The sequence below is a fragment of the Pseudorasbora parva genome, chromosome 19 (genome assembly GCF_024679245.1).
Source record: "Pseudorasbora parva isolate DD20220531a chromosome 19, ASM2467924v1, whole genome shotgun sequence".
Taxonomy (NCBI): Eukaryota; Metazoa; Chordata; class Actinopteri; order Cypriniformes; family Gobionidae; genus Pseudorasbora; species Pseudorasbora parva.
In genome coordinates, this window is record NC_090190.1 from 3,670,107 (window position 1) to 3,693,361 (window position 23,255).

At 36.1% G+C, this 23,255-nt stretch overlaps 1 protein-coding gene across 2 annotated transcripts in view; it reads left to right on the forward strand.

Annotated features, from left to right (window-relative positions):
- Positions 1 to 23,255, forward strand: part of csmd3b (CUB and Sushi multiple domains 3b) — a 500,836-nt gene that overhangs the window by 189,034 nt on the left and 288,547 nt on the right. For both annotated transcript variants that reach the window (XM_067425814.1, XM_067425815.1), the window contains exon 7: positions 12,290 to 12,367. In XM_067425814.1, coding sequence (XP_067281915.1) covers positions 12,290 to 12,367 — 78 coding nt within the window. The remainder of the gene's footprint in view (positions 1 to 12,289; positions 12,368 to 23,255) is intronic.

The window sequence follows — 23,255 nt, forward strand, 5'->3', positions numbered from 1 at the left end:
CCTGATATAGCCCTTGAGTTTTATCTTTTTTTTTTTTTTTTTTGGCTATCTGCTGCTGGTACTCCGAGAGCAGCAGCTATCTTCAGTTTGCTGCAAGAATGTGAGTGCATCTTGCGAGAATGAAATGCCTTGTTCTGAAAAGACATTTAACTCCCAAAGCAACTAAATAAACACAGTAGTTTGCATGTACAGCTGTCAAATTCACAAAGTGAACTTCTCCTCAAACCCAAGCAATTTAGAGGTGAGAATGATGATGAAGAATAAGTGAAGATGCGTAATGTAAACTAGGGCAAAGAGTCTGGCTAAGGGCCAAGGGTGCCAGCTTTCATAACACCATACGAACTGCAAATGTGCAAATGGAGTTCGTCTACCAAACTTAGTCTTGTAGCTTTCTGATGACACAGCAAGCGCTTTGCAACAGTTTTTGCTCACTTTTCAGAGTAGGTCAGTTAGAAATAGAATCCGTATGTGGCCACAGGTGCTCTTCATGCCTTCCCTGGAGTGGATGCCACATCTAATAGAGTCCTCCTTTGATGGTCACTCCTGCCACTCCGTTCAAACTGGGAGTAAGATTGTGTAAGCATGTTAGACTGGATTCACAATACGCCTGGGGGAGTCATTATTTGGCTGGACTCCACTAGGTCTCTGTCAGACACGATTTCTCAAGAATTTCCTTAACTTAATGCCATTAGTGCTCCAGCAAACCCATGCTCCACAACACTGCCTGCTCTGCTTAAGTTGGACAGCTTAAATGTCCTGTAAATGTCAAACAATTGGAACATTATGCAATGCTTGTTTGAGCAATGCGGCCTTTGATTTGGAGAAATGGAAAATGAATCTAATATGGAGATCATACTTGTTGCTTCTTATCAGTGTAAAAACAAAGAATATCACATTGTCAGTATTTCATAAACTAGTGTCTCAGTAGGTCTTGACAGAACATCTCTATATACAAAACAATAGAGATCAGACTCAAACTCTGGCTTCAGTGTCTTTTGGATCTGTGCCTGAGCTTTAGGCAAAATCTAAATGACATTGAGTTGAAACATTGTGTCAGTTTTAGGCAACAGATTGGAATCCCAAAACATCTTACTGAATATTCTTCATAGCCAAACTGCCCATCACCATCTGTACAGTGCATGCAAGACAGCAGTGTGTTGATATTCCTTAATATTCCGGTTATGGTTTTCTACTAAACACTGGAAAATAATTTCCAAACATTCCAAACAAAATCTGCTTTATTTTGATACACTTTAGACATTTTTAAAGTAACTTTTTTTTTAACTACATGTCAAAGAACCCTCATTAATTTGCAACTACATGTCCACTTATTCTCATACAGTATTATTATACTGTTATAGTTATTATAAGTTGACATGTGCTTTGCAAAGTTACTTATCATCAAAGTAAAGCATCAAAATAAAGTACAAACAGACAGCTAATACTCTAATGACAGCTAGTTGACATGTAGTTGCAAAGTTACTTACTCTGTAAAAACTATTATTTAGAAAATAAGTTGCCTGGTTGCCTTGAAATTTTGAATTGAAGTTAAAAAAAATCCAGTTAATACACATACTTTTTTTAGTTAAACCAACAAAAAAAATGTTTACAGTGTAGAACCAGTGCTTGGCATTAACACCGCCAGATGCGGGTGTATTTAAGCATCTGCTTGTAACGCAGTCAGTCCTACTAGCCACTTTGGTCCGTTTTATACACAACCTAAATATAAATTTGACAGACAGTGAGTTACACACAAACCCGCCTCCCCTCACTCACTCGCTTCATTGGCTCCAGATGAATATTATTTCTGTTACAGGACTTGATTTTTGCACTGGATTTTGTGTAATTTGATTCATTCCCACAGATTTTCACTCACACCCAAAGAGCACGCACATAAAGCCGCCTCTCAGCGCTAAATTTTGTTCTTTTTTGCTGCTTATTGTGCTTAAAAAGTCAAATACAAATAATGTCAAAATACCTGTCTTGGCGAGTATTCACGTAAAACAGCAAAATAAATGTGCTACGTGCTTAAAAGATGTAAAAGGGATGAAGACGCAACATTTGTGTGAGATATGAACGTTGAGGTGCAGGCAGCAGAAACTACCAACAAACAAAACTAGTAACGTTGAGATCCTTTATCACAGGAAGTGTAACGAGTTCACAAGAACCGATAGTGAAAACATGGAAAGATAAAGAAATCAGAAACAATAATAGAGTCGCTCAAGTCAATAAAGAAGCACAGAAGAACAGTTGCATAAGATATTGAGACTTCGTAAATAAGGTTATTTATCTTACCTCATTCGCTGGGGTTTGTTATATTATTATTTTTCTATTTATTATTTATACAGATAATGAATCAGAAGTCTTGCACAATCACAGAAAATACTTCCATGTTGAAAAATAAAGTGGATTAAACCAGTGCAAACAGGCCATTCAAATAAGTATTTTTAGAGCTGAATTTCCCCTTCATTTCTGCTCGAAAATGGGTGAGTTGTTGCTAAGTGGAAAGGAAATGTCCTGAAATCAGTCCATTTATATCTTGTTATTTTGGCTACAAGAACATTATGGTCTAATTGATAACCAGACTAAATAAGCATGAAGAGACTCTCTAAACAGAATAAAAAAACAGACGGAAATCAGATTATAGGAATGATTTTAAAGAGGGGAAATAAAACATGCTTTGACTGTTGAGTGGTTAATGATTTATAGCCATACCATAATCATTTAACGTGCACCTATAGCCATGGATTATCGCTTACATAATTCTTGGGCGATGCAACATGTCTTTATCAAAGCAGGCAATGGATCTTTTTTACTGGACTGGCTGTGTTTAATAATGTTTACTCATATATTAGAAACCGAAGGGCACACAGAAGCTTCTCTTTGTATAGATTATTCATTCACAGAAGCAGAAATAATAATAAAGTTGCCCCTGAGCTACAGTGGCTCATGAAACTGCTCAATTTAAGAACATAAGCTTTATTTATCTCACCTTATAGGTCATTTACAGTTTTCTCCTCGCTTACTTGAGTAACTGTAAATACAAGAACTGTGAAATACGCATTTTATTGTGATTGAGTTTTATGCTTGAAGGGGTCAATAAGGCCATTCTCTGGCCACAGCTTGTGTTCCCATGGCAACCACAGCTGATACCCCCCCCCCACACACACACACACCACCACCCTCGATGTACAGAAGAAAGTCGTTCATCCACTATTCATTGATAATGCAGAGATTTGGTGAGCGTCTGAATCCTTAGGGGTATGTAAGTCTTTAAAGGGTAAACATCCCCGGGAGAGAAATATATCTGTAACTCTAATGGCTCTCTGTGTTGCCATTACTTCTAGTGCATTTGGTCTCACTCTCAGCAGAGGAGATTTATCCAAGAATTATGTCAGAATTCACTCAGAAAGGCTTTCAGACGAAGTAATGGCCAGAAAGCAGCAATTTTCCTCAAGTATTATTAAACATCTCCTCTGTTCTTCATTTATCCTAATGGTTTTATTGGAGAGAGTCGCTTAAAATGTAACTTTGCTGATTTTGAATATGCTTTGTATTAGAGCCGTCACGATTCCTCGATTCAATTCGAGTACTCTATGTTTAGAAATCCTCCATTGCAATTGTTGTGTAACCGGCAAAATACCAGAAGTGTGGATGAGAATTCATGAACTGCATTATTAGACCATTTTCTGAGGCTGCACTAAGTTGCCTTAAACTAAGTGCACCAAGTGCAAATCTCACGTTTTGTTGGCAAGCGTTATTCTAGCTCCGCTCAACAATGCCTGCTGGAAGACAAGAATAAAACAGACTCACATATTTCAACATGTTCAGTGGTGTACCTTTGAAAATAAAGGGGCCAGGAAGAACCAAAAATGGATGCCACAGAATATGATGAGAGACATTTTTGGTTCATAATTTTAGAACCATTTTGTGAAAGGTTCTTTACAGAACCATTTTTGTCTAACCATTTTATAGTCTGAAGAACCTTTCTGCACTACAAATAACCTTTTTGTGCAATGGAAAGGTTCTTTGTATATTAAAGGTTCTGCCAAAGAAACATTTAAGAACCTTTATTTTTAAGAGTGTAGTCAGTAGTAGAGCTTAAAGCAGCACTAGGTAACCTTCATAATATATTTTTTAAGACTCTTAAGTCAATTTTCTATACATACATATACACGCACTAAAATTTCTATAGCATTTATGTAGAAATAAAAAAAAAAAGTTCCTATGCAATTGTAGTTAGGCACTGGTATGGTATTAAAAAAACAAGTGATGTTCATGCTGTGCAGGGCCACCACCCCTCTCGAATCAATGTAAATGGTACGACCCGCAGGTGAGGCGCTTCTGCTGTGGACCTGTGGTGAGTCAGTTAATGAGACAGGAGCTGGGGTTAGCCGTGATATGAACCAGGAAGACAGAGGAAGAGTCTAAGAAATCAAGGGCTCAAAAACGAAAAGAAAAGAAGATTAAAGAGAGAAAGGCAAATGAGGGCAAGCCGTTGCTCACAGTTTTTGAAAAGAAAGGTGAGCTTCAAATGCATCATCGAGCATTGACATTGTTTTAACATAAATATCTACTCCAGGTATAATAGCATACATTTATGTTCGTACTCTATTTGAATAAAACACAACCAATACTTTATAGTATCACACCCTACATAGCGAGCGAACAATATTTTTGCGTAAATAACAGAGTGAGAAGCAGACGGAGGCGGAGCTGGGAGCTCGACACACTGCCACTCCAGGCAGCTGTGCAGCTTGTCTCCTCTTCTGCTGTACTTCTCCACAGAGTCAGAAGTTCACATGAAAACACTGTATATTTCCCTCCATTGTCAAAATCTAACACCCGCGAAAATACAGATCGTTAGCGCCTATTTTACCGCATTGTTATGCACATTAGCTCGCACATGCTCTTACATTAAGTTTAATGCACATCTTAATGATTGAAAATGACTTATTTTAAAAAGTAATTCAAAGACTGAATGTCTAGTTTGGCGGTTAGTGTACCCTGTGATTCTTTAGTTGCAATAAAAATGTAAAAATGCAATACCCCACCCATTGGTATCACTGTGGTATTTGCTACGGGGACCCAGCAAGATGGTTTGTACCCAGGGCCCAAAATTTGGTGCTACGCCGCTGGTAAGGTTAGAATCTAAAGCGCCACAGGTTTGAATGTGCTTTTTTCCAAGCTTGCTCTTATCTCGTTTCCCTTCAGACATCACATCGGAAAGGCATTTATTTTCAATAAAAATGAACAAAAAAGTTATGGAAATAAAGTGCCTAACAAGATGTTTAATAATGATAATAATATTTATTGGGTAGGGCTAGGGTATAGGTGTATGGAGGGCTTTCAATGTCCCCATGTATTTTCATTTTAATAAATATAATAATTTACACTATGACAAGTTATTATTGCATCCTGTTAATGTACAATAATACTGAGGTGCAACTAGTGTGTATCTTCCAAAATAAAGTATAAATAGCATATTAACTAATAGCAAAATTTCAAAATAAATACTATTTACAAATATAAGAGCTGCTACTTTTACACAGTGTAAATAGAATATATGACTATTTGCATCTATTGCTAAGAAAATATAAAAATGGCTGCTGTCTATAATAAAACCAACACTATCTCAAGACCAATTTGTACGTTTTTAAAACAAGGTGGCTAATTTGTACTAATTAGTACGGCCTCACTCGTATGAATTCGTAGGATTTGTCTATACTGCCGTGATGTGTAGGTTTAGGGGTGGGGTTTGAGGCTTGGTCATTCAAATGAAATCATAGTGATTGAACAACTCGTAAAATATGTGAAATACGAGGTTGATTAAGACCATTTAAAAAACGTTCTATAGCATGGTACTATTGTGAGTTCACGAAAAATGCAATTTAATTAAATAAATATAAATAAATCTCAGAACGGCTCCGTTAAACATGATCTGCATTGCTGGGATTGTCATAACTAAGATATTATGTAATGATGCCTGAGAGTGAGAAGGTGAAGGTCAGTTTTATGGCAAGGAAATATGATAGTATCACCATTTCCTTTCTGATAACAAATGGTGCGCAGGATCCACTCTTGACTTTGGTTCAGCTAATAATCTGACATCCAGGGCGGAAAACAATTACTGTAATCTATCCTTGACTAGATGGACATGGGGATTGGTTGCAAAGGGACTCGACAGAGAGATAAGGTGGCAATGCAAGGACATGTCTGAGATCACATCAGAGATACCCGGAAGAGCTGATGTACATATAAAATGAAAGGCAAAGCGGATTTGATGATGTGGCTTGTTGATTGTGCCGTAGCTCAACTAACAGGTGAAGGTGCGAGTGTGCAGCGACTGTTCTCATAACAAAACCTCCGAACCCATCCGGGATCTTTGAGTTGATGAGCTCCTTGTAATGAGGATTTGAAGTTTTGATTTGTACCCCTCATCCTGTGCAGCTCAGTGAAGCAGTCATTTCCAAGAAACCATGAATATGTTGACCTTGGTTAGCTGCTGACAGCTGCTCGATTTTTAAATTAATTAGTGTTTGAAAAGCGCTCTTAGCCCGAATAGGTGTTGAAATGCCTTTGTCACACATGTGGAGGCTCAGGAAAATGTTAAATGACTAATTATAGATGTAAAATGTCAGTTCGGTGCTATAAAGAATTTGAGGAAAGTTTGGTTTGACAGGTAATGGACAGTAATTGTGAAGCGCCTGGTCTTTATTGCCTATATTTGGGGTGGAAGGAATGCAGAACAGCTTCTTTTACAGTGCACTAGGCTCTACTGTATTTATGTGCATTTGCCTATACAGGTTGCTGATGTTGCATCCAAGCTGTTGGGCGTGAATTGTAATGAATGAGTTTGTGTTTTAATGTGTCGTCTGCCGCGTTTATAGTCTGATCTTAGCTTTATTGATGGCGTACAACATTTTGTGCCATTTGCGATACTCAAGAAGCGATAAGCAAATTACTTAAGATGTCGAAAGTGACATAAGTGATTGAAAGACACGCTGAAACATCATTTGTGATAATATCTTATGACGAATGGCCCTCGTTTACAAAAGAGAAATCCGTCGCCATCACCATAATTGTGGTGTGTAGCCATTCCTGCCAAAATTTTGAATGAATCATATGCATATACGATTTTATGTCAGGGTTTTTTACTCAAGTTTATAATGATAGAACATCTCTGCACTGTTATGGGAGGATGCTTAAAAGGAATGTGATTATAACTGAAGGTTAGATTTGTTTTCTAATGCTAGAAAAAGTATTTAGGCGATGAGCATTATGTGTAATCTCGGTGCGTTTTAATGTACTTTTAAAAGTGGTTTAATGTCATGCTATTGATTTAGGTCAACAGTCCTATCCGCCGTTTAAATGCGTTGTCACTTAAGGAATGTCTCATTTGCAGGTCTCATGTCAAATTATTTATTCAGCATAAACCTTTTAAGAAGAAATAGGTGCCAGAGCAAATTTCCATCTGCAGAATAATTTACTAAACCTTTGGATCTGGGCGTGCCTATGTCAATAGCTTATTCAAATCATCTAATGCTTTTTCGGAATCAGTTTTTCATTGGTTTTTATTTATTTATGGTGATGGGCTGATTCAGTGGGTGGTTAATGGATGCTCAATAATAAGAGCGAGGTTCCATTAGGTGTTGATAGAATGAGTCCATATTCAACCAGATACTGTAGGTGTATTAATCACCTGAAGCTGCGTCCTCCAGATATTCAGTGTAGTATAAAAGAGACAGTACATAATGTTTAAACGAGTCAACTTCAGGAGGTACTTATGGGTGACTTTAAAGGATGCTCCGGGTCTAATTCTGGCATGATGTTGTTGATTAGCATACATTATAAATTCAACTCATCCCTCAGGTTTTTAAGAAATTATGATTACAGTAAGATTAAACCATATAATAATAATAAGTTTAATTTATATAGCGCCTTTCCCAAGCTCAAGGACGCTTCACAATAACAGCAAATAACAGCAGTTTAAACATAAGTGGACATTTGCCCAGTCCAAGTAATTGAATGATTGCAGTTGCAAATCGCACTACATTTATAAGACAACATGAAAGACATAAGTAACAGATTAATTACAGACAACATGGTGGGCAATTAGAGTAGAGATGAAACAGATTATAGTTAGTGAGTTAACATATTGATTGTGTTATGTCAAGTTAACATTTTCAAGACTGGTAATACTGACTAAACAAATGTGTTTTGAGTTTACTTTTAAATTCATGTAACGTGGTTGTTGTCCTGAGAGGCAGGGGGAGAGAGATCCATAGCTTAGGGGCTGTAACAAAGAAAGACCTGCCACCCATAGATGATAAACGAAATCTCCGCTCCCAGAGGAGGTCACAGCCAGAAGATCGGAGATCTCGAGGGGGAGTATAAGGAGAAAGTAAGTCAGAGAGATAGGCCGGAGCAAGACCATTGAGTGACTTAAAAGTAAGCAGAAGAATTTTGTAAGTGATACGTGATGACACGGGTAGCCAGTGCAGTTTAAACAGAGTTGGAGTGATATGGTCAGTTTTTTTAGTATAAGTTAATAGTCTTGCGGCAGAGTTTTGGATATATTGCAAACGTGAAATAAAGTGAGCTGGTAGTCCGGAAAAAAGAACATTAGGTCGAGGCGAGATGTAATGAACGCATGGACTAGTTCTAGCAGTACAGCAGTAATGTACAATGTTCGCATGTAACTAGTGTGTGATTGGCTCACTTAAATATTCAGTAAATCTACTTTGACTGTAGGCAAAAAAAAAAAAAAAAAAAAAACCTTTCAACTTGAAAAAAATAAAGGTGTTTGTGCTGCCTTAACATTTTTCAGTTTAGTGAACTTGAATTGTAAAGTTGTACTTAGTGACAACTTGGATATTTGAGTTGACTTACAATTTGAATTAAAAATATTAAACTTAAAGGGCCCTATTTTAATGATCTGGGTGCATGGTCTGAAGTGCAGGTTCACGTATGCCGTGTCTGAATCCACTTTTGCTAGTTTAACAATGGGAAAAATGGCCGGTGCATGGTTTAAAAGGGTTGTCCCTAGTCTCTTAATGAGTCATGGGTGTGTTTTGGGCTTAACGTGCCGTTTAAAGGCTTTTAAAGAGAATGGGAGATGAGACTCTGACTGGTGTAATGAGAGTCTCGTCTCCCATTCCCTTAAAAAGCCAGTTACACTCACACCATGGCGGATTCGATGATTAAATGGCGGAATGAGAAAACTGAACACCAGCAAGGAAACGGATCTGCTCGTCCAATAAAGCATGCTTGCTCGTCATTACTGCAAATAGTTAGGCTTATTCTGATACATGCAATGACTGTCCATTATGATAGTAATTGATCTTATATTTTAATCCTTTTATTTTTAATATTTAAAAATGAGAGTGTGCCGCTGCACGTCCCTGTGTGTGTAATAAGCAGAGTATATGCATGTTGTGTGCCCGCCTTTAGGCACATATTACTAGCGCGCCCTTTAAATAACACAAAAATACTCTACTATTGACTTTAGAACAGGTTTTTTTTTTTTGCAGTTGTTTTTAGTTCCTTAATATAGCAACTCACCAACAATGCTCCTGAACACTCCTGGTTTTCAGACCAGAGGCCCATGGGGGAACAGATGAGCACCAGTGCTTTTGATATTTAAACAACGTGGAGCTGGATGTGAATAGTGTGTCAGGCTGAAATTAGCACAAAAAAATATATATACTCTTGCGTTGTGCCTGCCATCACATTGCGCTGGGTGTATGGTGGGACCTACAATTTTAAGGCAGCATGAACACTTAACACTGAATATGCATGCATGTATATTACAGTACATGCAGGGATACCAAAAAGCATGCTGTTTACATGTATTACCACTTCTAAAATGGTGGTCTACAGCTGTAGCTATAGTTCAAATAATAAACAGGATTTAATGAAGGATTTATGCAAAACTTTATTAAAATATAAGTTGTATCATTCTTTTCAACCTTCTGGAGACAGCCATTGTTAATGCATTGCTGCAACTGTGATTTGATTGTGAACTATGAAAGAAAGAGAAATGGTTGAGTCGGTTATATTCTGTGTCTAGCAGCATTGTGCCTCAAATACTGTCTATAAATTGTATTGTACCTGCTTCTGTACCCAGACCCTTCCTTTAATTATAATGTTCTTTGTAAGTGTACTTTGAAATAATGATACATCTCAGGAAGCAAGAGAAATTTTTCAAGCAAGAGAATGTCATTTTAAATCCAGGAGATGCTAATGGGCCAGGATCAGCTATATAATAACTAAGGCAGTTTTGCTTCAGAGTGGCTGTAATACACAGTTTTGATCCTGTTACTTATGAGAGAGAGAGAGAGAGGGAGAGGGAGAGGGAGAGGGAGAGGGAGAGGGAGAAGGAGAGAGAAGAGAGAGAAATTGTGAATTCAAATAAACAAAATAACAAGCAGTTCACTAGGGTTTCTGACAAAATGTTAATTACTAATAAAAATTATATATATATATATATGTGCGTGTGCGTGCGTGCGTGTGTGTGTGTATGTATGTGTATGTATATATATATATATATATATATATATATATATATATATATATATATATATTATTATTTAATTGATTCAAGACTTCACTTGTTTCATTACTAGATGAATCAGCATTTTGAAAGAATCTCTTGAATGAATGATTCAAGGATAAATACACTTTAACAGTCACTTGTCGCCACCTACTGGTCAAACAATGTAATGATACAATCATTATTTGAAGTGTCAAGTTAATTTCAAAAGGTGATTTACTCTAGTTTGATAACTTCTGTAGACATCCGAATTTATATCTGAACTATAAACGTTTATCCCAGTACTTCTGTGGAAATGCAGATTACTGTAAGACAGAAGTAATGATACTGTGTGTTGTTGAAAAGACTGTCTGTGAAGCTGTTCATACCTATACATGACAACTGCTCTCTCTGGGTCAGAACGCAGATCTGGATGTACACTGTGATCTTCCAGGTCAAAGGTCGAATCATTACCCTTTTCCAAATGATATTTGAGGTATCTTAATTTGTATTATTATTATAATCATATTTTACATTGTTTTGGAGGATTTGATTGGCATTAGGCTTAGATGTTGCATCATGTGCTTGCATTTTGATAACGTCGCTGCTTTTAGCTTTTTGAACAATAAAGTTACAAATGTTGGAATAGCCTTTGGTGTAAGATTATGTAAGGGTGGGCAAACATCATATTTCATTCATATGCTGTGTGAACTCTCAACTTTAGGCCTCTCTTCCACAAAAAGATGCATTATATTCAGTCTCTATAGGAAGTAGAGCTACTGCTGAATGTGCACTTGTACGACCTCTCTAGGTTTACAGAAAGTATCCCTACCATGTTCTCTTTTCCCCGTGTCATCCATTTCAAGACCAAAAATTGTTGCTATGTTATGGGAAACAGTTGTTTTCTATGAATACTCATAAATCACAATGCCAAAAATATCACAGGTGCAGTTTTAAAATGTTCCATGTGTTCAAATGATTACTTACAGAAGAATTTCCTGACAGAAAATCACTCCAGTTTCATGCATATAAGACAATTTACGGAAGTTCTCATTTCCGTCCGTTACCGAGTTCTAGTCACCGTCACATCACAGCACCGGGGTTCATTTTCAGGTCCGTCTTCCCATAACTAATGTGACGACCAGCAATCGTTTGTGTTGCTTTGCATTCATTAAGCATTTATCAATTAGCTGATTTAATGACATGCTCCATTTATAAATGGAAAAAGAGGCAATAATGCAAATAACGCATTTTCCACAATGTTTTCAACAGTTGACTAGTTGTTATTACTATTAATAGGTTTGACATTCCCAACAAGACTTCTGTTTGACCTTTGACACACTGGGCTACAGGCTCTGGATCAGCCCTGTTTGTCTGCATGTCAAACAGCCCCTTTCCTCCCGTAGGAATGACACAAATACTTCTGAGAGGCATTTGACAAAGCCTGCTACACATCCAAAGGTGTAGACATGCAGCTCATGCTGAAATCTCCCCCTCGTTAAGGTTGACAACTGAACAGAAGTCCTGTCTCACCACTCCTTTATTAATCTTCACTTTTTCATTTTATGCCCTTGCTTTTTATTCAACACATGCCCATATTTTCTTTTCGCAGAGCACTTTGGAAATTGTCGACACTGCTCTACTTTTCTCTCTCATGCGCTTGATGATGGTTTATTTTCTCAATGCTGACAAGTTTATTTAAAATCTGTTTCACCTGATTTCATGTTTTTTTGTTTCATTCCCCTTTTTAACTAGTGAAAAGGTCTGTAGATTTCAAATCTAGAGGAGTAAAATTATTCCCTGGCAAAGACAACAGCAACAAGTTTTCTATCTGTGAGTCTACCCTTTGTTACTATTTTATGGTAAATCTGTGTTACTCGTCTGGAGTCGATTACAGCAAACACCGACTGTAAGATCATTGCAAGAACATTTATCGGATGAATTTCAGTTCCCATGAATATCTCGCAAGCAGAAGTTTCCAGGCGTTTAATTCAACCCCCCTCGGAGAGCTGTTCGCTCAAAAGCATAAATAGCAGTTTACCGTAAAATTGTGATTTGTACACCATAATGAGGGAGTGACCTTGTGGCTCGTGGTATGTCGTTGTAAAATTCATTTTTAAATCAGCGTCCGGTTTGGATTAGCTTCTCCCCGTTTTGCTTTCACAAACAGAGATTTCTATATGGCTGCAGATGAAGCCCTTAGATTTATTTATATAAGTATAGAAAAAGTTTAACATTGTTATGTAACAAACATCAGACATTTATGAGCATAGTTCACCTAGGCATAGTTACGTAATTTGGTTAAACAAGACGCTGACATGAAGCACAAATTCATGTTTCTTCACTTTAATGTTTCAGCACGCACTCTCTAAAACATTAAAAATGTGTGTTTTATGTCAATGAATGCTTAGTATGTATTCAATTATTAAAACAGTTGTGCTAAGATGGAGCCGGTCCTGTAGATTTAAATAGCTCTTTTGATTCCCTAAATCAGGGGTTTTCAAACTTTTTGATGCCAATGATCTTTAAATATTATGTTAAATATGAAAGTATTGAAATACTATATAAAGGCAGATATGTTGTCATGTATCTGCTACCAATTTACACTTAGACAAATAGTAATCATGATATTATTAAGACAATGTAGTGTTTAAATTTGATTCTCTTTGTATGTACTAAAGCCAAATTAAATGACAAAAATGGAAATACTTGAAAATATTATCTGTAATTTTAAATATATATCCTTGAAAATAAGCATTTTCAGTCAACATTGAAGTCCCTGGGCCCCCGTAATAATAATAAATATATATATATTATGAAAGTATTGATTGTTCTTGTAAAATGGAGAAGGAAAAATAGTTTTATGCCATCAAGTTCTGAAAGACAGTCCAGCGTTCCAAATGAATTGAAGAAATGTCACTTCAGCTTGAGATATTAACCCCCACTGACCTAATGTTTAAAAAAACCCTGCAATGATCTTCAACAGCGTCATGTTTGTTTTAATTGACTCTTTTATTTTGTTTGGTTTGCTTGTGCCCGTCTTATTTTCCGTTGAATGTATTTGTGTTGTCAGTGAGTGCCATGTTTTTCGATTTGGGTTCATTTTTTTTTTTTTCATTGCTTTATTTGAGGATCGTTATCTGCTGATATTGCTTGCATGACCAATCTCCCTTGCCATTTCCCAACCAGCAGTTTCTCTGTCCGTCAACAACACAACACAGTGAGCAATGTTTGCACCATGCGGTTCTAATCTAGTTCCCATTGTGAAAGTTATCAAACTAGATTGCAACTGTCAAACACGGGAAATATCCACTATTTCAATATTTTTCTTGTAACTTGCATATTTTTGTGAATAATACACTATAAGCAACTCTTCCATAATTCCTGGCCTTTTCCATTAGAGGAAGCTTTTAATGCTTCCATTAGCTTTTTACTTGTTAAAACTTGAGGGTATTTGAAGCCTTTTAAGCCTAAAGTATACTTTGGCCGTCCGCGTACCGTTCTGCATACAACAGTGCATGCTGTCGAAGCAGCATATCCTTCGCCATCGTTTTTGTTTTGGTTCTTGTTCTAAACTTATTGCGGATCTGTACTTTTCTTATAAATGAATGTCCTGTAAATGGCTTCTCAATTCTCTGACGTCTGGTAGAGTATAAAAAGTCCTGCACGGGTCGAACGCGTCCATTTACGAAGCCTTTAAAAGAGATATGGTGATTGAAAAAATATAAAATGGGAGGAAAAATTAATTGATGGAGAAAAATAAATGATGGAGAACACAGATGTTTTGCAAGGGAACGCAAACGTTTTGTGAGGGAATGCAAAGTTTCTCAGGGGAACGCAAATGTTTTCTGAACAAAGGCAAAAAAACGAAATTCGAAATCTAAATAAATGTTTTGCTCCTATTTTATATTGTTTCATCCCCATGTACATTTAGCTGTTCCTTATCCATCCACGCTCATCCGCATTTGAGTGTTTGAAAGCTGTGCGAACACGATGGAGTGGATCACGGAAAATGAAGTATACTCAGGCCTTTAGATCTAGTGTTGAAAGCATGCTAGTGAAAATGTGCTTTCAGAAGTGCTACATTTTTCTCAAACTCATGAAACAAAAACGAATGCAGAAAATTGCTTTCAATACAGTTCAGCTTTGAATATATTGCTTTGGGATTGTTAAACCCGCACACATGCTCTATATTTATAGCATATTGTCAAACACAAGTTCAGATTGAGGGTCTTTTGTCAGATTTATATAGATCTGGGTATAATGATTTAAAGTGCTTCTGGCTCTGTGTCATTCATAGAGCCCTTCTAAAATGACCTTAAACTGAACTCTTTACTTCAGGTGTACTGCTTACAAGTCGAGTGGAGACAAGAGAAGCAAAGTAGAACAGCTAGTGAATGCTTTTAAAATATACTTTAAATATGTGCTTCTGAAAAAAAGCCCATTCTGTTTCATTGTTAATGCAGCTTGCCTTGTTGCATTTAGAATCTAGTGTTAGAAAGCAAATGAGCCTGAGGCATGAAGAATTTTCTGTGTGGGACAAAATGTGTTCATGTTGTATTTTCCATGACATCATGCAGTTATTAGAATTAAGATTGAACGTTTACAGTCCACCGAGCAATCGCTGACCTTTTAGGCTTTTATGTAGAGAAATTTCAAGTTATGATTGTTATCCTAAAGTGTTTAAACGTATAGAATAAAACATAACGCAAACATCTTCACAGAGCCGTTTTGTAAAGGAAATTCACAAAGGCCAGATATTTACTACCTTGTGTTATTACCATTCCGCGCTGTTGTCGGGCAGAACTTCAATTGTAATTTTGAGTTCTGAACATTTAAAATTGAAATGATTTCTGCTGCTAGTTATGATGCTAAATATGGTCTTTAAAGTTATTGTAAGTTATGATAACTTGATTTTATTAATGACAGTATTAGATACAGCTGGTACTGTGCTTTAGTAATATATACTGTAATTCTGTCTCATATTTAAAAAAAAAGTAATAATACTTGAAATGTGCCATTTAATACTTTCATGTTTTGTCCCTTTTCATTGTTGTTTACCTAAGTATAAAGTAAGCGTATTAAGGTTATTAAATAATAATAAAAAATAATAGTAGATTGTAACTTATGAAAGCTTGTTTTCCGCCAATGCATAAAAAAAATATAATTGTGACTTTTTGCATCACAATTCTCTTTTCTCTCTGTATTCTGATTTTATATCACGCAATTTTGAGAAAAAAAGTCATAATTGTGAGTTAAAAACTCGCCATGTTTTATTCAGTGACTGAAACAAACTTCCATAGTAACTTCATTAGGCACTTGCATGAATTTTGTCATTTATTTAGTCTTTTATTTTGTCACATTGCACATCTATACACAATTCAGCTTTTTAACAGTGTTAGTTTTAACAAGTAACGGAGTTTCATGCTTGTTTCTCAGAAAAACAATAGAGCCAGTTATTCTACTTTGAAATGTGCGTTCTGTGTCAGTATGTCTGTTTTTGTTTTTGTCCATTTAATCCCGCCCACAGCCATTTTAACCAATAGTATTTCAACACTCTGGGTTGCCAGTTAAAAAGCTCTTTGACCAGAGACATATTAAAATGGACAACAGATAAATTTACAGTGTCCTGTTCACACCAAAAATAACTATAACAATAACTTTATTAATGTCTACACCAGCAGATAACGTTCTGTTTATTCTAAGTGCATGCTGTAGTTTTGTCATCTGCTGCTTTAAATTCTTGAACTCATCAAGTAGGATTGATTCTGATCGGCTGTCTGTGTTTTTTATTATTCATCCGCTGGATAAAATCGTTCTGAAGTGATTCCAATTATATCATTTATCTGTGCTGGTATTGTTATAGTTGTGGTGTTGACTCTGCTTGTGACTGTCAATCTGGCAACCCGTGTGAAAATTGAGTCTGAGAATGAGTGGGGGGGAGGCGGTAGAAACAAGTCCCTCCAATATTGTGAATTTGAACTGCAGTACCCATTTCCACCACTAGCTGTCAATATTACATACTGCACCTTTAAAGGTGCACTGTGTAAATTTTGCCGGCATCTAGTGGTGAGGTTGCGAATTGCAGCAGCGCACTGCTCACCCCTCCCTTTCAAAGCAAATAGAGAAGCTACGGTGGCTGACACAGGACAAAGCTGTCATCGTCTGAGACAGCAGAGAATAGCTAGCGCTCTCTAGAGAAGTTTGTCAGTTTACTGTAGAAACATGGCGGCGCAAAATGGCGACACGCGGTGTGTGTAGATAGAAACGGCTCGTTCTAAGGTAATTAAAACATAACGGTTCATTGTGTAAGGTCTTTATACACCACTGAAAACATAGTTGTGTATATTATATTGCATTTCTGTCAATATATCCTCATAAATACTACACACTGCACCTTTAATTATTTGCTTTCATTTTTCAGTAATACACCAGAGCTGCAAAATGGATTTTCCAGTATTTTATTTGACATTTTTATGTGTTTATCTATTCATTCATTCCTTGTAATGTGCGTAGATTTTCTCCTAAGGCTAATCTTTATAGCGTTAAAGTAATGAATATACATGTTGCTTGTTTGCACCAGATATATCTGTATTTTACAGTCAAACCAGCTGGTATATTACTTGATTGGCTACATGGGAACACATTTTGTCAATAATTTGGCATGACACCATGGATGCACATGTCTACATTGATCATGGAGGAAGTGAGTGCATGTGACTGCATGCTTGTTTGCTCGCTCGCCCTGCTTGTGTGTTCACCTGAACGCCCCATATCTCCTGACTCATGTTAGCGAGGTCCGAGAAAAGGCATGAAGCATTGAGTATTTATATAAAGCTATGTTTTATCTGTGATTTGTTTGTGCATTGGCCACATGAATAAATTAAATATAAAATGCAATATGCACATAAGTATTTGATCAGAATTACGCCTCCTCATTCAGATTACACATTATCTTGTGCGAGGGAAGGGATGTGATTCTGCCAATGTCATTTTTCTCTTTACCAGTCACAGAGTGAAGAGAGTTTAGCTAGGGATGTGTGTGTTTTGAATCTATGAATGTTTGGTTGAATGTGTGAGATTCAGTGTCAAGAGAGTGTTTCATCAAGTGTGTGCATGTGGGTATGTATTTGTCTGTGTGAATTAGAGGGATGCGGAGAAAAAGAGGCAGAGGGTAAGTTTGAGGGAATGAGAATAACAGGTCTCACAGAGAGTTCTGCCTCTCTGACTGTTGATTGAGCTCTAAAAGCCCTGCGGGTTTCATACTCCACTGGCCTTGAATGTGGGAAAAAATGGCAACTTTTCTAAACATAGCTGAGGGATAATTCTAAAGGAGGACCTGGGAAAGAAGTGCACGAAAATAACCCCAAACTTCCAGCAGAAAGGCCTAAATTCTCCCAGGCTGATGGATGGTGAAAACTGCAACATGATGCTTCAGCTCAGAGCCCATTAGAAGAGAACATCGAGTTAAACGCCAAGACAGCCTCCTGACCTCAACACTTTTTTTTTTTTTTTTTTACGGGGTGTGTATTTACACTAAGTGCAAATAGCCTGCCTTTTTTAGGAGAGGCTAATTACACTCCGCCCACTAGTGTCTGATTGGGCCAGACAAAATTACGTTAGATGCTGGATTGTTAAAAGCTTAGATATCCCTAATAAAGGCTAGATGTCTCTTGCGCGCTGTTGGCCAATGGAGGTCGCCGTCCGCAACTGGCGGCCATCTTGTCACAGGCAGCTCGCTCGCTCATAACATGGTGCATGTACTTTTAAATAACCATAACTTGCTCAATTTTCAACCAATTTTCAAACTGTTTCGTTTGTTATAAATGTCAGAGATGTAGTTATGACACTACATACTTATGAATAATTATAACCATGGACTTCAATATGAAAGTAACATTGAACAGAACAGATAGGTGTAATGAATATACATACACGCAAGGTATTTATGTTAAATCGCATTTTATATTTTATATATATATATATATATATATATTTATGTTAAATCAATATATAGGCTACTAAAACTGTGTACCGAATGGCCACATGAGAAATTTTATATATTTATACACATATACAGCTCTGATTTTTTTTCAGAGCTAGCTATATATATATATATATATATATATATATATATATATATGATTTTATAATAAGAATATCACTATTATAATAAAATATATATATATATTTTTTTTTAAATTAAACAAAAAAAAACATGCAAACTAAGTTTATTTTAACTAGACAAAAGATTGGTTGTCATAAAATCGTTATTGGTGTAATTAAACCTATATAATTGAACAGCTCGATTGTGGTCTCAGCCTTGATAATGTGCACGTAAGTTAGCCGTGATACACAAGCTGCACGATTAAGTCGTTTATCGAAACGAAAAGCTGCAATTTCAACGTGTTAAAGCATCCAGATTTATAGCCATTTTAATAACGTTTGTAAGAAACCAAACCATTTGTAAATCCGTCTAGATTTCAACGAGATAAGAGTATTTATGTTCGTACAGATCACTCATCTTACATCAGGTTCCACAGAGCCCGACAGAAAGCTTGTCTGTGACAAGATGGTGATGACGATGGTGACTCCGCCGTAAGATATCTAGCCCTTATTATGGATATATATGGTTAAAAGTATCAATAGTGTTGAGGTAAGATGCGTGGCAGAAAGTTTTGATGCAAATCTCCCCGATTTCAAATCTGCATTTTGCCATCACATATCAGATCGGAAAGCTATTTATTTCAATACAAATGAAGAAAATAAAATGTCTAGCGTGCGTTTAGTAATAGTGTTTTGGAGGGCTGCTTGGTGTGGTATTTGTCCCGCCTCTCTTCCACTGTGATTGGATGGCTGGGTAAAAAGTGATGAGCGCTGCATTTTACTCAGTGTTGAACATTCTTCAGCTCTTGGCGAGCAGTAAAAAACAGAGAGCGCTCAATACTGAAAAATGCCTGAAATACTCAGCCAGCGCTTCATTGCGCTCACGCCGTTCTAAAAACACGCCGCTCCCATTGAAAACAACTGGATACGCAAGCCAGACGCATGAATAAATGCTTTGGTGGACACTTGGCCTTATTGCAAGGAAAAATCTTCTATTTTTACATAGTGTAAATTTGGTGTAAATAACCGCTGCATGGCTTTATTTATTTATTTCTATTATTTTATCTATTTATTTATTTCACACTTCCAGATCCTTTTAGTTTTCTTTATTTTCTTCAACAAAATGCTGCTGTTTTCAACTATTTTTATGTATGAAATTTATTATTTATATGTTTATTTTAATTGTATAGTTTCTATTTTATTTCAATTGTTGGTTAAGGACAAACGTCACTATTTTGAGTTATCTTTATCATTAGCTGAGCATCAGTACAATCTATCGGCAGTGAAGCTGTTTTCAACATACTGCAGCTTTTAAATTACGATTTTCTTTTCTTTTGAAATGCTTAATCACAAAGGTCAACTAAGCAATACAATATAACAAGATTATTTTTGCTAACAAGTACTTTTGCTAACTTTTAGCCCTTTTGAGTTCCCAGAGAGTTCATGATGTTCAGTTAGCTACAATGAAGAGGTTTCAGCAAATTTCATCACTGAAGGTAGAGGAATTACATCAGACTATAACTGGTCACAAATTCAATCAGGAGAATAAAATGTTCCTGCAGAAATCATGACTAATTGACATTGAAAATAAAAGAAAATTGAGAAAATCACGAGGCGTTTTTTACGAGGGAGGTGAGAGGAGATGGGGGGAGGGGGGCTACAAAGACTTCAGAGTCTGTCATTTTAGACATTTTAATCACGTTTTAAAGGGCTTTTTTCCGGGTTTTTTTTTTTTTTTTACCAACATGGTCTTACAACCAAAAGCAGGGCTGAATTTGATCAAGCTTTCTCCAAAAGGCATACGGTCAAGATGTCAGTCAGTCCTGTCCTCTGTCCTTTGCCTCATTGCACCGTATGTGCACAAAATTGATGCTTTTGTTGACAAATTTAATAAAAAACTGTAACGGGAAGTTGACCAAATGTTGTTTTGGGGATGTATATTCTTTCTTTACACAGACACCTAAAGATGTTAAATATATTTTTTAGAGGCATTAGGATTACAGTTAGGATTTGAGTTGTTATTTTATGCCAAATTCTCCTAATTAATGTGCACACTTGTAATGTCCATATGATAATGCTAATCCGTGTATTGCCATTTATCACTTGCATAAGCAGTATTAACTGGTCTTTATTTAGTTTTTAGTAAACACTACATATGTTGTTGTCTGAAAATGAATTAAATCAAATGTTGTCAGGGAATGAAGAAAAAAAAAAACATTGTTATTGGTATTTTTGTTATAAATATTTTGACCAGCAAATAATGTACAGTATGTGTGTTTTTTGAGTCATTGTGGAGTGTTATGGTTTTACACACATTTGAGGATCCAGTGGAGTTACAATGGAGTTGTTAAATATAATAAATATAAATATATTTGCATATTAAATATATGCAAACCCCACGCACAGATGTAAAAGGGTGACCAATAATATTGATTATGGAAAAAAATAAAACAAAAGATACAATATAGAGATATATGGTTTCCACCAGACAGTGATGATATGCACTTCTCAATTGTCAACTCAACTGTCTGGGATTCAACAAAAAGCTGCAGGCTTTAATGTATTTGTTATTTCTAATTTTGTGTCAGTTTTTATCTAGAATCAGAGCACAATCCAGTGCACTTGTAGGGTTCAAAGCATCAGTGTTTGTTAGCTTCAAAAGCATCTAAATCTGTTAATACACCTTGCACATGTGTGCAGATACAGCAGTGCTTTTTCTAACACATTCACACTACAGAGATGATACATCAGAGATGAGATGAAACATGCAAACTTTAGTTTTTCTTGATGTTCAGGGTTGATTTGTTTGTTTGTGGTCATTTTTCAGAGAGAAATCATTATTGAAATGGATGTTTGGATTGACTGGTGAATGAGGACGTGAATGGATGGACAGACAGACGGACAGACAGACAGACAGACAGACAGACAGACAGACAGACAGACAGACAGACAGACAGACAGACAGACAGACAGACAGACAGACAGACAGATAGATAGATAGATAGATAGATAGATAGATAGATAGATAGATAGATAGATAGATAGATAGATAGATAGATAGATAGATAGATAGATAGATAGATAGATAGATAGATAGATAGATCTCACCATGTTAATTTCTTCATGTGTAGTTTTTGTTATTTGCTGTTGTCACCTTTGATATAAGTCCACATTCATCACATCCTGGAGATTTCCATTCAAATTAAACTCTGGCTGTTTCCCCTGATTTGTTTGACTGAGGTAAATAACCAATTTTTGAAGCAAGGCAGTTGGATATTATACTGTGTTTTGTTAGGTTTTTAGACATTGCGCATGTAATATTTTGTAATTAATTGTTAGACTTTTATACACTGTAAAAAACAATTTTCAGAGTTATCACAACTTTTTTCAAATCAACTCAATATATACTTTAAAAAATGTGTTGTTTCAAATCAAATGACTATATATATATATATATATATATATATATATATATATATATATATATATATATATATATATATATTTAGCTGCTTAATAAAAGTGAGTGTGTTGCCTTAAAATTTTAACTTTAGTCAGCTTGAAATGTGAAGTACTAAGTAACAAAGTGGATATTTGAGTTGACTTTGACTATTTAAAACTTAAATTGTATTAACTTCAAATCTTGGTAAAAGTCCATGGACTGTGCGTGTCAGCTGTCAGGTAAAGTGGGAGTTGCTTTGAAGTATAAGCATGGATTAATGGAATGGATATTAATGTTAATTAACTTAATCACAGTGTGGGCTGAGTACCTCAGTGTTCAAAGCTCTGCAAAATACAGGAAAATCACATTTTGATAAGCTGTTGCTTTTGATGTTAGTCACACTTTCACCCGTTCTTTAACAAAATCAACCTTTGTATTTGGTTTGACATTTGCATGTGCTCCATTTTCCCATTACACCTTTCCAAAAACCTTTACTAGTTAATGAAGAAGCTAGATTGAATCTGTAAAAAGCATGAAAATTGAGGAGAATCAGGTTGCAGTAACCTTTGCTGAAAGTATAGCGGTTTCATGATGTTCTAACTGCTTTGACGTGAATTGCCTCTTCAAATGAGGCTCTAGTTGCTTGGTAAGATGACTAAAGAACAATCTATCAGTCTTTCGTCCTTTTATAATTTGCAACATATTGTTTTTTCTCATTTGCTTTTCTTGTTCTTTCCTCAGAATCACTCGATGATCTTGTTCATAACTCATGGATAATGTTACATTGTCTCATCTTTCCGCTTTAATCTTAAGCTTTTCGTTAACTTTAACCTGTGGGGTAAATTCACTAAACAATTGCAGCACTTGAGCATGCAATATTTCAGCAGATAAAGCTAAAGTAGTGTCTTGAATATTCAAATTAGGCAATCGATTTTTAAAAATTGTTTGCATAATGTATTAAATTGCCGTTAAAAAACGGGAACAGCCTTTGCAAATAAGTTCTGCTATCAGTAGTCATTCCTCGTCCTGTATCATGACCACATTTCCATCATTCAAGCTCAAGCCATTTCTGGAGGGACATACTGAGCCTCATTTAAAGGGCTTTAACATCCAGGTGCTTATAAATCTGAATCACAACACAGAAATTAAGGGAATCCACTGTTCCTCATTAGT